Raw genomic sequence first — 15,524 nt, 5'->3', positions numbered from 1 at the left:
CCGTCGGGCTCTCCCCACCGGCTAGCGCGTCCACCGCCCCACGCGGCGCCGCGCGTCCGGAAAGCGGCTGGTGCGGGCGGCTCCGGCGTGCGAGGCAGCGCCTCAGCCCAGCCTCGCGATGGGCTCCGCTCCCGAGGCGGGAGGCAACTGCCCCCAGCCTGTGGCTCGAGCCCGGCCGTTCCGACGGGGGCTGGTGGCGTAGCAAAGTATAAGAGACGGCGGCCAGCCCCCGGGCACATTCTCCAGGGAGCCCCGCTCCCATGGTGGGTGGGTGGGAAGGATCGAGCGCGGGAGCTGCGTGTGTGACAGGGGAGGGGGTTGGCTGCGTCGGGCTCTGCAGTGGTTCCCGGGGGTCTGCGGCACGACCCAGGGCGCGCTCCGCACGCGACACAGGCCTCCCGAGCCACCTGCCCAGCTGGCGTCCCCCGTTCGTACGGCTCCGTGTATCTGTATTGTAGTTGTAGAATACTTGTTACAGGGTAGGATGGCCTTTGCCCATTTCTCATGTTTGTACCATTTGTTTTGTTTCTCAATATAGTAGTAGAATTGATCCAGTATATAATGCGCCTCACCCTGCCAGTCCTGCTTGTGTGAGTAGTCCCACTGAAGTGCATGAGTAAAGGTGATGTTGCCTGATCCTATTTCTGTTTGTTCAGGGAAAGTAGACTTTTATATAATATGAATCAAAGGTAATGCTACTAGTTTAATTTTCAACATCTTCTAAACCAAAAAAGGCAATGTTCTTAATAAAATCTTACTAAGAATGATAGTGTAGCTCAATAGATTTACAGTTATCCTTGTTTCTATTTCTTGCAAGAAAGCCATAAATGCTTCTCTTGTATGGACTTATAAAAACACACTTGTTTGAGGACAGAGTACTCTAAGGATAGTAAAATGTGCCCAGATGCCATTTGTATATACACTATTGAGTGTTGATCTAGGTATATTCTCACTTCTTTTCTGCTCCAGTATCTCATGTCATACTCATATAGGTTTTCTGGTGGCTGTTATGGCATGTTACCTGTAGTAGGATAATGTAACTTTCCAAGGTGCAAAATTTTCTGTTTTGCCCAATGGAAAGTTCTCAAGAGGCAGTGAAACTATTCCTTCCAAGAATCACAAGCCATCTTTTCTGCAACATGCTGGTTTTTACTACCCTTGTGAACACTGTCTCTTATGGTTACCTTTATTTTTATATAGTGCCCCTTACCAAAGCATTCAGAATGTTAATAACAATTTTAAAAAGCGACTTGCATAATAATATTTCCTTTCTCTTAAAATAAGAGCATACAGCCAAACGAAGGAATCAAATTTGATTAAAGAACTGAAAGGTAGAGCAAGAGATATTGGGCAAACAGTAGTTTTAAACAACGGTTGGAAAGCAAAACATGGGGGAAAACTTGATAAGAACTTTTTTGTGTAAATAAGGCCTTAAAGGGTTTTTTTTATAGGCTGTCACTTTTTTACATTAGAAACTCAGATCTTGTCTACCCTGGCTTTGAGAGATTCTGTGGATGACTGGAGAACAAGTAGGATTATGGTATTAAGGAAGTGAAACCTGATTGAGGGAAAGTAAGTCACAGTTTAAAACTGTTTCAGCTTTTTTGTTAACACCTGTCGCAGGCATTTGAGTTAAACAGTTAGAAGATTGGTTTGTTAAACATTCAACACTTCATCTTTAATTCAGTTAAGGTCTGAGAGAGTTCCAGTTGAAGCTCTCCCAGTCCTCCAAAGAAATCTTCTGCAAACACTTGATATTGGTAATATTTGTAATGTTAAAACCATGAGAATAATGGAGTGTGGGGAGGTGAGTAGGAGGAACCACCTTTCAGGTCTTTCTGCAATATAAAGAAGCAATTTAGCACATCCCCTTTTTGTAAATCACGGTTGAAGGTGTGTTTTTAAGGAATGAATGAATAAAAATTAGATGGATTTCAGTTTCAGCTGAGTTTCGTACCACAGTGGACAACATAGGGGGAAAAAAACATACTATTTAGTAGGCTTTCGAGGATAGTAGGATCCTTAAACACAAGAGGTGTGTGAGTGCACATACTTGTCTGAACAAGGCTCAAGAAGCAGGCCTTGAATGTGGCCAAGACCATCAGCATTGGTTTTTAAAGGAATACTGTAAACTTAAATTTGGCTCAAAACAAACTTCTGCAAAGATCAAAAGAAATGTCTAGTTAAAAAAAAAAATCAGTTGAAAACTGTTTTTAACTTTCTTCTGCAGTGTTGGAAACCCAAACCTTGCAAAGAACCTGAAAGGGAAACTGTCATTGATCTTCATTGTCCAACCTGAGACATGCACAAAGTAAATAGTATAGAGAGCATAGAATGGAATTCTAAAATTTCACATTTAATAATTTAAGAAAGTAGTAGAAGGGCCAATGTATGTATGTTGTATGTCTTTTTTTTTTTTTTTTTTAAAGTTCAGTGTTGCATGCTATCACAGTCAGTTGGTCACTTCATAGACAGTCTGTGTTTAAAAAAAATAAAAATGTGCATAGTAGTGTGATCATGATAGCCTAATCTGATGAACGCTCGTACTACTGAGCCTTGAACAGCTGCAAGCAATAGAGCAGCCCTAATGAGAGCATTCTGAAAAGAGCTGCAGTAAACTAACGTGGTCCCAAGGACATTAGTTGCTGTTGTAATATCACGTGATGAAGAGACACCTGTCAGAAACACCCAACTTAATTTTTATGATATCTGACCCATGAATTTTTATGGAAAAGTTAGTCAAAATTGCCAAAAAGATTGTGGATCTAGGTGACTCCTGCAGGAATATGTACCATGCAACTAGTCTTTTTGGGTGTGTCCACAATAGGAAAAAAGTTGTGTTTTACCATATATTTAAAATCTTAGTGTGGGCAAGGCATAGTTTTCACATGTTATCAGGATGAGGTAAGCATGGGGGAGGAAGGGATGCCAAGGGTTTACCTCAATCAACTAACGTGTGAAAACTATGAACTGTCTTGTCCACACTAGGATTTTAATGCATTAGCTGACACATTTTAAAAACACCTTTTTTTTCCTAGTAAGGACAAGGCTCTTGTATAGTCATAAAGTAATGCAAGTGTGGCAGGATTAAAGACAGGATTGTCAAGTGAGCAGTATAATCAAATATTCCTTCAAAGGAGTGGCTGAACTAATATGGTACACTTGTCTTTTGACTGGTGTACCAGCATAAAGTTACCCAGAAATATTCTGTATACATTGAACAGTACAAGAGGTTCAATCTTTGGCACATGCTTCAAACTCTTCTGTGATGATGAATAGTAACCATCACAGCTCACTGACTCCTATTTTCTAAATATGACTCTGCCTCATTTTTGGACATGGACATATTGAGTAAGTTCCAGTATGGGTTCTGGCCTTTCCTCTGGGGTTGAGACTGCATTTGTCAGGTTTTGATAAGTTAGTCGCCTGGGCTTTGAGAGCAGTTGCAGAGGAACTATCAATCTCTTTTGGTTATCAAAGCACCAGGTTGTCTGTGTGCTGTGCAACCTCTCAGTTTCCTTCCCCTAAAAGACTTGGTTTGAGAGGGGGTTGGTAATTGCAAGCTGTTGACTGTGAAGAGAGATTTTTTGAGGTATGTGATGGTAGCTAGTGTCTCAGTATTTTGGGGCAATCTGTATCTGAAATAATTGTGTCTAGAGAGCTTGCAAAGCACTTTAAGATGAAGGGATCTTTTACCATTTGTTTGTTGCTCATCAGCTTGGCGCTCAAAGCAAACTAGCCAATTTCAGTCTTGTTTTCATTTTTACTTATTTTTATTTTTAAATACACCTCTACCCCGATATAACGTGACCCAATATAACACGAATTCGGATACAACGCGGTAAAGCAGCGCTCGGGGAGGGGGAGGGGGAACTGTGCACTTCGGTGGATCAAAGCAAGTTCGATATAACGCGGTTTCACCTATAACACGGTAAGATTTTTTTGGCTCCCGAGGGCAGCGTTATATCAGGGTAGTGGTGTAGGTGGCTATTCATTGCTCTAGACAAACATACAACAAAAACTTTTGCAGATCTTGCAGGTTAATCTTCACCTGAGATTTTGCTAACAAATATCTTCTGCATCTCTTTCTTAATCTGTCACCCTCCCAGAAGACTGGGATAATAAAACTTGAAAGAAGTATGTCCTAAATGTATTTGGGTTCTGGCTCTGTTGGACCAACAGTGGGGAAGACTTCCAGATCTGTGGGGCCATCCTCAGAAAGCCAGTGCAAATAACTGGATAATATGTTTTCTGTAAGAAGCATTGCTAAACAATTGATGTGCCGTATTCTGCACTTAGTGAAATTTCCAAATCACCTTTGGGGAATACCCATGTAGAAGACTGTTCAGTAATCCGGTTGAGACAGGCATGGATTACTGAAAGAAAAGGTCATCACCTTCTAGTCACGTACAGACTTCTGCAAAAAGAGATTTCCTTTTTCACAAAAACTGCAGCACTTTGAGGGGTGAATAAAAGTGTAAATGCTTGGTTTATGTAGATTGAACAAACCTAGAAAGTTGAAATTGTTTACTGTGTCTTTAATGATAAATCTATATGAATAAATGCCAGTTCTTAGAATAGGGGTCTCTATGGATGCATTTCCTGATGCCCTTTGATTATGCTGGTATTTATGAGAGTTGTAACTATTTATTTTCTTTGATCACACTCAGTCCCACTGTTTAGGAAATGGGTGAGAAGCATATCATTTCATTACTCTCTAGTAAGCAGCCACGAGTTTTTCATTTTCCCTCTTTAATAAACACTTTTTTTCCTGTAAATAAAATAAAATTTCCTTTTTAAAGTAAAATCTGAGTATGCATTAGATTTTAGAGAAATTTGAAATATTGGCTCTTAAAGCAGAAACTTTGCTGTCAAGGCAAAGCTTCAAGAAGGATCCCCTGTAGAGAATGCAGGCAGAGAGCAATTAATGTGTATAACATATATTCGGAAAGAGCTGCTGAGGCCAGGACTTAGATTTATAGTGTATAGGTGCTGCTCAGGTCAACGGTCACAGCATTTCACCTTGAATGACCCTTTTTCTCAGACATCAGGCTGCATGCAAATACTCTGGCTTGCAACGGAATCCCTGTCCTGCTGCACGTGACTTAGTGGGGATCCAGGCCCATCCTGCAGGATAAGAGCCGCCACTGTGGGGTAAACCACGGACAAAAGGAAAATCACATTATCCATGACTTTTCCCCCGCCACGACAAATTTGTAGCCTTACTTACAATTGCCCAAGTTGTGTGTCTGCCCTGTAGTGTGATATGTGCACACTGTGATCTATACTACTTTGATCATGTTGAAGAACACACTCAGTGAATGTCTACAATTATGGAGGGGCAGAAGCATCACTATAATTAAGGCTGAGACTACATTACCATTTACGAGTTAATTTTTCTAAGTGCTCTGAAATCCACAGGCTTACTCCGATTGTCTTGATTTGTTATGCCTCCTGGGGGCCTGAGATAGGGTTAGTGGTCCAAAAATGAAAGGTCATCAAAATGTTATTTTAACATTTTTTGCATGAACCTGAGGCTCAAACTATGGCTTGTATCTTCCCCAAAATACATCACCTGTTCAGGCTTGATTTCAACTAGTGTCTGTCACCCACCAACTCTTTGGGCAAGAAATATTTTAAAAGCTATTCAAAATAAAACTTGGGTTTACAGCCTGGCTCTAAGATGACAAGACAGATGTGATGAGGTATGCTGGATTGTAGCAGTACTCCGATTTGGTCCAGCCACCCCTCTGACATGGTCAGTGGTGTGGAGGGCCAAACTGGAGTTGCACTGCGACCCTGAATCCTAGGTCACAAAGCCCAGCCCCGGAGCACAACGCAAGAGCTGCCACGGGCCCAGCCCTGGAGAACACAGGAGCAGTATAGTGGTCCAGAAATGTATTAGACATTACAAAGTCAAAGGTTCCACTGACAAGGTATTTGTAGATCTGAAATTGTCAAAGTCTGTTAGCCCTGAGATGAGAAATGGATTAAATTGATTTGGTTTCTGTGCACAGATGAGATAACTATGTTCTTAATTGTTAAAGGGTTTATTACAGTATGGTGCATCCCATTAATAAACATGCCTATATGCGGCCTATGAGAAGTGTGGTTGAGGTTTAACTAGTTTTGTAGCTGATGGCTGGACCTGTGAATTTTTTTTTATTATAGTATCAGAGGGGTAGCCGTGTTAGTCTGGATCTGTAAAAAAGCAACAAAAGAGTTCTGTGGCACCTTATAGACTAACAGACGTCAGATGAAGTGGGTATTCACCCACGAAAGCTTATGCTCCAATGCTTTTTGATTATAGGCATTTTCAGGGCTCTTTACCATAATATTACAGTGACAGATATTATATCATTAAAACCAAAGATTATATTTTTTCTTAAGACATAGGAGGAAGCAGAGGTTGAATTATACGTGGATGCATGCTGTTAATGATAGCTTATATTTCTTTGAACAACTCTACTCATTTTTGTGAAAAAAGAAAATGGCCTTTTCTACAGAGAAATTTGCACCAGATTATTTAAACGAGTGCAAACCCATGTGTAGACTCTTTAATTTAAAACTTGTTCCTCATCAAATTAGTCTGGAATAAGTCTGATTTAAAACCAAAAATGAGTAGCACACAACCCATTTTGCAATTTCTAAACCTTTTAAAATCAGTTTAAAGTCACACCTTAAGTTTATACCAGTGCAACACTGCACATATAAAAGGACATGTCTAATAACTTGGAGAGACATTTCTCACCCCTAAAATTGGTAGTCAAGTTAGGTTTGAGAGACAGTCTGTGGAAACTTGCATTGCTACTACCCATGATTCATAGATTATAGGACTGGAAGGGACCTTGAGAGGTCATCGAGTCCAGTCCCCTGCCCGCATGGCAGGACCAAATACTGTCTAGACCATCCCTGATAGACATTTATCTAACCTACTCTTAAATATCTCCAGAGATGGAGATTCCAAAACCTCCCTAGGCAATTTATTCCAGTGTTTAACCACCCTGACAGTTAGGAACTTTTTCCTAATGTCCAGCCTAGACCTCCCTTGCTGCAGTTTAAGCCCATTGCTTCTTGTTCTATCCTTAGAGGCTAAGGTGAACAAGTTTTCTCCCTCGTCCTTATGACACCCTTTTAGATACCTGAAAACTATTATGTCCCCTCTGAGTCTTCTCTTTTCCAAACTAAACAAACCCAATTCCTTCAGCCTTCCTTCATAAGTCATGTTCTCAATACCTTTAATCATTCTTGTTGCTCTTCTCTGGACCCTTTCCAATTTCTCCACATCTTTCTTGAAAAGCGGTGCCCAGAACTGGACACAATACTCCAGCTGAGGCCTAACCAGAGCAGAGTAGAGCGGAAGAATGACTTCTCCTGTCTTGCTCACAACACACCTGTTAATACATCCCAGAATCATGTTTGCTTTTTTTTGCAACAGCATCACACTGTTGACTCATATTTAGCTTGTGGTCCACTATAACCCCTAGATCCCTTTCTGCCGTACTCCTTCCTAGACAGTCTCTTCCCATTCTGTATGTGTGAAACTGATATTTTTTCTTCCTAAGTGGAGCACTTTGCATTTGTCTTTGTTAAACTTCATCCTGTTTACCTCAGACCATTTCTCCAATTTGTCCAGATCATTTTGAATTATGACCCTGTCCTCCAAAGCAGTTGCAATCCCTCCCAGTTTGGTATCATCCACAAACTTAATAAGCGTACTTTCTATGCCAATATTTAAGTCGTTAATGAAGATATTGAACAGAGCTGGTCCCAAAACAGACCCCTGCGGAACCCCACTCATTATGCCTTTCCAGCAGGATTGGGAACCATTAATAACAACTCTCTGAGTACGGTTATCCAGCCAGTTATGCACCCACCTTATAGTAGCCCCATCTAAATTGTGTTTGCCTAGTTTATCGATAAGAATATCATGCGAGACCGTATCAAATGCCTTACTAAAGTCTAAGTATACCACATCCACAGCTTCCCCCTTACCCACAAGACTCCTAATCCTATCGAAGAAAGCTATCAGATTGGTTTGACATGATTTGTTCTTTACAAATCCATGCTGGCTGTTCCCTATCACCTTACCGCCTTCCAAGTGTTTGCAGATGATTTCCTTAATTACTTGCTCCATTATCTTCCCTGGCACAGAAGTTAAACTAACTGGTCTGTAGTTTCCTGGGTTGTTTTTATTTCCCTTTTTATAAATGGGCACAATATTTGCCCTTTTCCAGTCTTCTGGAATCTCTCCCGTCTCCCATGATTTTCCAAAGACAATAGCTAGAGGCTCACATACCTCCTCTATTAGCTCCTTGAGTATTCTAGAATTCATTTCATCAGGCCCTGGTGACTTGAAGGCATTTAACTTTTCTAAGTGATTTTTAACTTGTTCTTTTTTTATTTTATCTGCTAAACCTACCCCCTTCCCATTAGCATTCACTAGGTTTGGCATTCCTTCAGACTTCTCGGTGAAGACCGAAACAAAGAAGTCATTAAGCATCTCTGCCATGTCCAAGTTTCCTGTTACTGTTTCTCCCTCTTCACTAAGCAGTGGGCCTACCCGGTCTTTGGTCTTCCTCTTGCTTCTAATGTATTGATAAAAAGTCTTCTTGTTTCCCTTTATTCCCGTAGCTAGTTTGAGCTCATTTTGTGCCTTTGCCTTTCTAATCTTGCCCCTGCATTCCTGTGTTGTTTGCCTATATTCATCCTTTGTAATCTGTCCTAGTTTCCATTTTTTATATGACTCCTTTTTATTTTTTAGATCATGCAAGATCTTGTGGTTAAGCCAAGGTGGTCTTTTGCCACATTTTCTATCTTTCCTAACCAGCGGAATAGCTTGCTTTTGGGCCCTTAATAGTGTCCCTTTGAAAAACTGCCAACTCTCCTCAGTTGTTTTTCCCCTCAGTCTTGATTCCCATGGGACCTTACCTATCTGCTCTCTGAGCTTACCAAAATCCGCCTTCCTGAAATCCATTGTCTCTATTTTGCTGTTCTCCCTTCTACCCTTCCTTAGAATTTCACACTCTATGATTTCATGATCACTTTCACCCAAGCTGCCTTCTACTTTCAAATTCTCAACGAGTTCCTCCCTATTTGTTAAAATCAAGTCTAGAACAGCTTCCCTCCTAGTAGCTTTGATGTACCTGTGCTGTGAAGAATAGACTTCATTACTGTCAAACTCTTGCTTTCCATCACTAAAATTCACTTAAATATTTTAAAGGGTTTTGGAAGAACATTTACTTTTACAATCATGATTCCCTTGAATAGCCAGTATGTATACATGTTGTAATGGCATGATCATAAAAAGCAGGAATTTTTTGTCCCAACTATTCATTTGCCAAGATGGTGACCTGGCTCTTGATTAGAGCATACAGGTTAGAATATTCAGGCTCTGATATTGTCTATCCTTAAATGATTATAGTGACTGATTATGTCTGGTTTTTTCATGGATGAGAGAATTCACTGGTAGTAGTAGTTGCGTTTAGACTTACAATTGTTAAGGGTGTGGCCACCATCTGTTCAATTCCAGAGGTCCACAGTGGGTTTCAGTATGGCACCAAGAGAACTATGTCTCACAAGTGTAGATTTAAGCGTAGACCAGTCGCCAGAGAGAACTACAGCTTACCTTCCAGTTAGGTGCTGACATTCTTCTGAACTTCATATCAGTTTGAGGCAGATTTTTATGAATATTACAGAGATGGCATTGTCTACCCACAGAATTACAGACAACGTGTCTTAATACGCTAAACCCAGAGCCAATTAGTATAAGTGATTTTTTTGCTACTGTAATATTTTCAGAAAGGTGAAATATGAAAGACGAAATTTGAAGATGAAATTGCACATACTCTTGCTCCTTCTCCATATTTTTAATTGTTTTGTGTAGCATGAGTTTTAATATCAGTTTATTTTTAATTTAATCAGCTTAGTAGTGTGTCTTGCTAACTTGGTTACTTTTATTTTACAAAAAGCATAACATTCATGTTCCACCATGTATTTTCCAGGAGCATTTTTAAACACTTCAAATTATAAAAATGTCCTGTTTCTTCCTCCTCTTTCCTCTCTCCCTCCTGTATGTTTCCTCGTTCCATTTTTGAACTATTATTTGAAATGTTAATATCTTTAATCTTTGAAATTGAATCATAAAGTAGCTGTCAGACTTCATTAAAGTTATGCTGCTGGCATATACTGGTGCTGCAGAGTATACAGGATGGCGTCCATCTGCTTTGTACTTTAGTCTCGCCTGTAATCCAGGACCGTCTAAGTGTGGGTTCAGCATTCTTGCATTTGAGTATATATACTGTGATTTGTTTTACTAAATTGGGAAAAACAGCTTCTCAAACTGACTCTGGGGATGCAAAGGTCAGAAAGTTTGTGTTTTTAATGCATGTTTATGTATTTTTGAAATTGTTAAATATATTTGGCTTTCTGATTTTTCAGTAATTTTTAGATTGTATCACATTTTGAATATAGGGTGTAGGCTGGTTCATGATTTATTAAATTTTTTGAGGGTCCTATTTGAGTGTTGTTACTTGAAAATTAACTTCCTGTGTCTGACAGTATTTTTCATTTGATTCCATATACTTTGACCAATGGAGCAGCTGTGTGCTTATTTTAATACTCTAGTCAAAGCTGCTAGAACACTATAGCTTTCTCACAAATAAAAAGTTAGCATGGAAATATAATTTTAGCATCTAACTCTTCTAATACTACACTTCTTGGAATGACAAGCCATTGAAGATAATTCTTAGCTTGATTCATTCTTAACAGGGTGATGTTTCAGTGACATTCTCTGTGTGTGTTTGGGGAGTGTCTCCGGGTAGTAACTACTTCACCTGCTCCAGGAGTTTAAAAAACAAAAAACAGGCTGGAGTCCTGTGCACCTAAATTTTTCAGGTTACTTTCTTATGAGAGAATTATTGTCAAGCGTAGTGCCTGCATTACTCCTTAAATATTTGGGGGTACGTTGGTCGTTTTTATATATTGCAATCAGTGAAAAGCAAAATTGCTTTTTATATACATACAATATTAGTTTTTCTAAAAGTATTGACTACAGTTTGCAGTTCAACTTAGTGATACAGTAGCTTTTTGGATTCTTGTTTATGTATACTGAAAATAGAGTAGAGGTTTTTTACTTCAAGAAAAATTTACTTGGTAACTTATCTGATTACTTCTTCCCCTTTTCTAGTTTATGATTGGAACAACAGGTGAAGCTGGAATTTGTGAGATCGGAATGAATACCCAGGATCAGTTGGTGAACAGCAAATGCATTGAATCTGACACAACTTTGCAACATCTGCAGTCCAATTGTGATGGCATAGAAAGTACAGGTGCATTGGAAGACGAAGATTATATCACAAAAAATAGAAAGCCAGTGGGTTCAATGTACTGTACTCAAGAATCACGTGAGGAGACTCCTGGGAGAGAAGAAGCCCGTACTGAGCCACCTGATGGCCAACAAGATCCGGAGACTGAAAAAAACAAAGAGAAAACCTTAGGTATGTGCTGTTTTAGGATTTGGCTTCTAAATTACAGCAAGTTCTATGTTTTGAAAAAGATAGTGGTTTTAATGTTTCCTTAAAAATTGGCTTTACATTGTACTCTGGCAATCTGAGTTATTCCCAGGAGCTTTAGTTTTGTTGCCAAATGGCATTTTGTCCTCCTTATCATGATGTGTGTTGGGGGGAAATGGGAGAACATGTTTTAAAAGGTCACTGGTTAAAATTAATATTAAAAAAGTCCCTCACCTGTTAATATGTTAATGTTTTAAAAATCTAATCCACTAGTCACAATTTGTTTTACTTCTTGCATTTCACTCAGTTTAATCATTGGAAATAGACTAAATGGTTTAACTTCTGGTTGTTAAAGACTATGATGCTGCATTGTTTTGGTTACATACACTGAAGATGACTGTCTGTATATCAGACCACTTTTAGCTGATGACTATTTCTGTATGTCATAACAAAATCTGAATTTTAGATCTCTGGTTTCAAAAGTGTATCAGATATTTCTTGGTTTGTATCTTCTGAAAGAGAAATTATGAAAGTCAAAGAATTCTTGTGGTCTAAGGCTCTGTGCATACTGCAGTTGAATTAAATATATTACTACCCTACATGTTATACAAGTCTACAAATAGCAAGCTAATTATATGAATTCCTTGTTTTTTAGGGACTTGTGTTGCCATTCTCTAGTAAAACAATATACAGCTATTAAACTAACGTGCCATTAAAAACATTCTAGATCATGATTAATACAGAACTCTTTTCAGAGGAAAAAGCTTTTTATAGGATTTTTTCAGTATTTAATTTTTTTTCATCCATAGGAAAAGAAGTACTGTTATTGATGCAAGCCTTGAACACACTTTCTACTCCAGAAGAAAAGTTGGCAGCTCTCTGCAAGAAATACGCTGATCTTGTAAGTAATCTGTGTAGCTAACAAATACCAAGAGTACATCTAAATTTCTATTTCTTGTAAAATGGTTTTGGAGAAATAGTTATTCATCTACTTAACAGTGTGAAAATACATATTGAATATGGAAGAATAGCAGATTTTTTTCTTCAATTCAAAGATGTTTTAACCGATTCAGCTATTTCATTGCATTAGCAGAATATATTGGTTGCAACATTCAGGTTTCTGATGGAAATTGTTGCAGTCAACATAAAAATTCAACACTTGTAGTCGTTTTCACTTTTATCTAGGTCTCCATAACTGTTCTATAAATCTAAAGAGGAATTTCATTATAATAGTATTCTGATAATGAAGTACTGCAACATACAATAATAAAACAGATTTCAATGCTACTAGCAACAAAATCAACATCTGTAGTCCAGCGGTAATTGAAGTTTTTTCTAGTGGCGTAAGATAAGGCTGTGCCCCTATTCTGCAATATTTCTAGTTTTTGATAAGCTTGTCAGTGTCTACTTGACTCATGCTGGAAGTTTATAACTTTCCATTGCTGAACATATCAGCTAGTTGTTAGGAGTATGATTAATTTCTTTTTCACAAAACTAGTTTCTGGATTGGATGTGAGGCAGCACAGCGTGCTCTAATGTGCTCAACATACTATAAGTTTCCAAGACAGTACAATGTAGTTCAGCCATTAGTGATAGAAAATGATGATCTAGTAATATTTTTGGAAATTGGGAAAAATGTAGGTATATCTTCTGAAGATTTAGTTTCTTCCTTGGTTTTAGAACATTGCCTCAAGTGAATGTTTGTTTCTCTAATGACTGTAAATAGCAATGGAAGCATATGATCTTTTTTTTTTTTCTTCAGAACCAGCCCCAAAAAAGGATAACTTTGCCAGTTCACTGTCATAGTTTTTTATTTAGGTGAATGGGAACAGGTGTTTATTATAGAACAATGTATTCTGACATAATTTGGTACTTAGAGAAGGAATAAAACTGGCTAGCAAGGTTTCTATCTGGATGAGTTTCTACTCAGGCTGTCAAGTGATTATTATCGTTTATCAGTGCGATTAATCGCACTAATAATCACGATTAATTTTTTTAGAGTGCCATTTATTTAAATAATTTTGGAGGTTTTCTACATTTTCAAATATATTGATTTCAGTTACAACACAGGAGACAAAGTGTACACTGCTCACTTTATATTTTTCTGATTACAAATATTTGCACTGTAAAAAACAAAAAAGAAATAGTATTTTTCAATTCACCTGATACAAGGACTGTAGTGCAGTCTCTTTATCATGAAAGTTGGACTTACAAATATAGAATTATGTACAAAATAAAACTGGATTCAAAAATAAAATGTAAAATTTTAGAGCCTACAAGTCCACTCAGTCCTATTTCTTGTTCAGCCAATCGCTCAGACAAACAAGTTTGTTTACATTTTCAGGAGATAATGCTGCCCGCTTCTTGTTTACAATGTCGCCAGAAAATGAGAACAGGCGTTCGCATGGCATTGTTGTAGCTGGCGTTGCAAGATGTTTACAAGCCAGATGCGCTAAAGCTTCATATGTCCCTTCACACTTCAACCACCATTCCAGAGGACATGCGTCCATGTTGATGACGGCTTCTGCTCGATAACAGTCCATAGCAGTGCAGACCGGCCCATGTTCATTTTCATCATCTGAGTCAGATGCCACCAGCAGAAGGTTGATTTTCTTTTTTGGTGGTTCGTGTTCTGTAGTTTCCGCATTGTAGTGTTGCTCTTTTAAGTCTTCTGAAAGAATGCTCCACACCTCATCTCTCTCAGATTTTGGAAGGCACTTCAGATTCTTAAACCTTGGTGCTGTAGCTATCTTTAGAAATATCACATTGGTACCTTCTTTGTGTTTTGTCAAATATGTAGCGAAAGTGTTCTTAAAACGAACAATATGTGCTGAGTCATCATCCAAGACTACTATAACATGAAATATATGACAGAATGCGGGTAAAACACAGCTGGAGACCTACAAATCTTCCCCACGGAGTTCAGTCACAAACTTAACGCCTTATTTTTTTAACGAGCGTCATCAGCATGGAAGCATGTCCTCTGGAATGGTGGCCGAAGCATGAAGGGGCATACGAATGTTTAGCATATCTGGCACGTAAATACCTTGCAATGCCGGCTACAAAAGTCCTATGCAAATGTCTATTCTCATTTTCTGGTGACGTAAATTAGATGTGGACAGTATTATCTCCCATAAATGTAAACAAACTTGTTTGTCTTAGTGATTGGCCATACAAGAAGTAAGACTGAGTGGACTTGTAGGCTCTAAAGTTTTGCAGCGTTTTGTTTTTGAGTGCAATTATGTAACAAAAAAAATCTACGTTTGGAAGTTGCACTACTGTACTTGTATGAGGTGAATTGAAAAATACTGTTTCTCTTGTTTATCATTTTTACAGTGCTAATATTTGTAATCAAAAATAATATAAAGTGAGCAGTGTACACTATATATTCTGTGTTCTAATTGAAATCAGTGTATTTGAAAATGTAGAAAAATATCCAAAAGATTTAATAAACTTCAATTGGTATTCTACTGTTTAACAGCGCGATTAAAATGGCGATAAATGTTTTTAATTGTAATTAATTTTTTTGAGTTAATCATGAATTAGCTGCAACAGGACAGAAGTAGACATTAACTGAAAGTAGATTTGAAAATAATTGTATATATATTTTTTTAATCTACAAATACTTGAAGAAACAAACGATACAAAGCTGTAATGAAAAGAAACGTGGATGGCATAAAAACCCATATAAAGTCTGTCTTCTCTCCATTATGTTACTTGTGCTATGAATGGAGGTGAAAACAGCATTCTGATTGTATATGTTGTCATACCTAGGCTTTGCAGAATTTAATTTTTATATATTTTAAATATTTGATTATGTGGATGTTTATTTTTTTAGTATTTTAGATTGATAAAAATCTACTTTTCACAGTTGAGAGATTATGTATTCTAAACTCTTATTTTTATCAATTACAATTTTCGCAGTTGTGGGAAATTATGCGGGGGAGGTAAGACAATTATTTAATGAGGCATTGAGATTCAAAAAGTTAGCTTTAAACCATTTAAACACAA

At 38.1% G+C, this 15,524-nt stretch overlaps 1 protein-coding gene across 4 annotated transcripts in view; it reads left to right on the top strand.

The window, feature by feature from the left end:
- The window catches only part of TXLNG (taxilin gamma), a 47,068-nt gene that overhangs the window by 636 nt on the left and 30,908 nt on the right, over positions 1-15,524 (top strand). For 2 of the 4 annotated variants that reach the window (XM_005287846.4, XM_042840193.2), the window contains exons 2-3: positions 11,189-11,498; positions 12,323-12,414. In XM_005287846.4, coding sequence (XP_005287903.2) covers positions 11,189-11,498; positions 12,323-12,414 — 402 coding nt within the window. Of the gene's footprint in view, positions 1-132; positions 264-537; positions 690-1,472; positions 1,573-11,188; positions 11,499-12,322; positions 12,415-15,524 lie in introns of those variants that run through there. The other 2 variants (XM_065580259.1, XM_024108762.3) reach the window with 2 other exon arrangements.

This window comes from Chrysemys picta, chromosome 1, assembly GCF_011386835.1.
Source record: "Chrysemys picta bellii isolate R12L10 chromosome 1, ASM1138683v2, whole genome shotgun sequence".
In the NCBI taxonomy this organism is placed as follows: Eukaryota; Metazoa; Chordata; order Testudines; family Emydidae; genus Chrysemys; species Chrysemys picta.
Note: the sequence above shows the minus strand (reverse complement) of the source record. Positions and strands in the feature narration are given on the sequence as shown.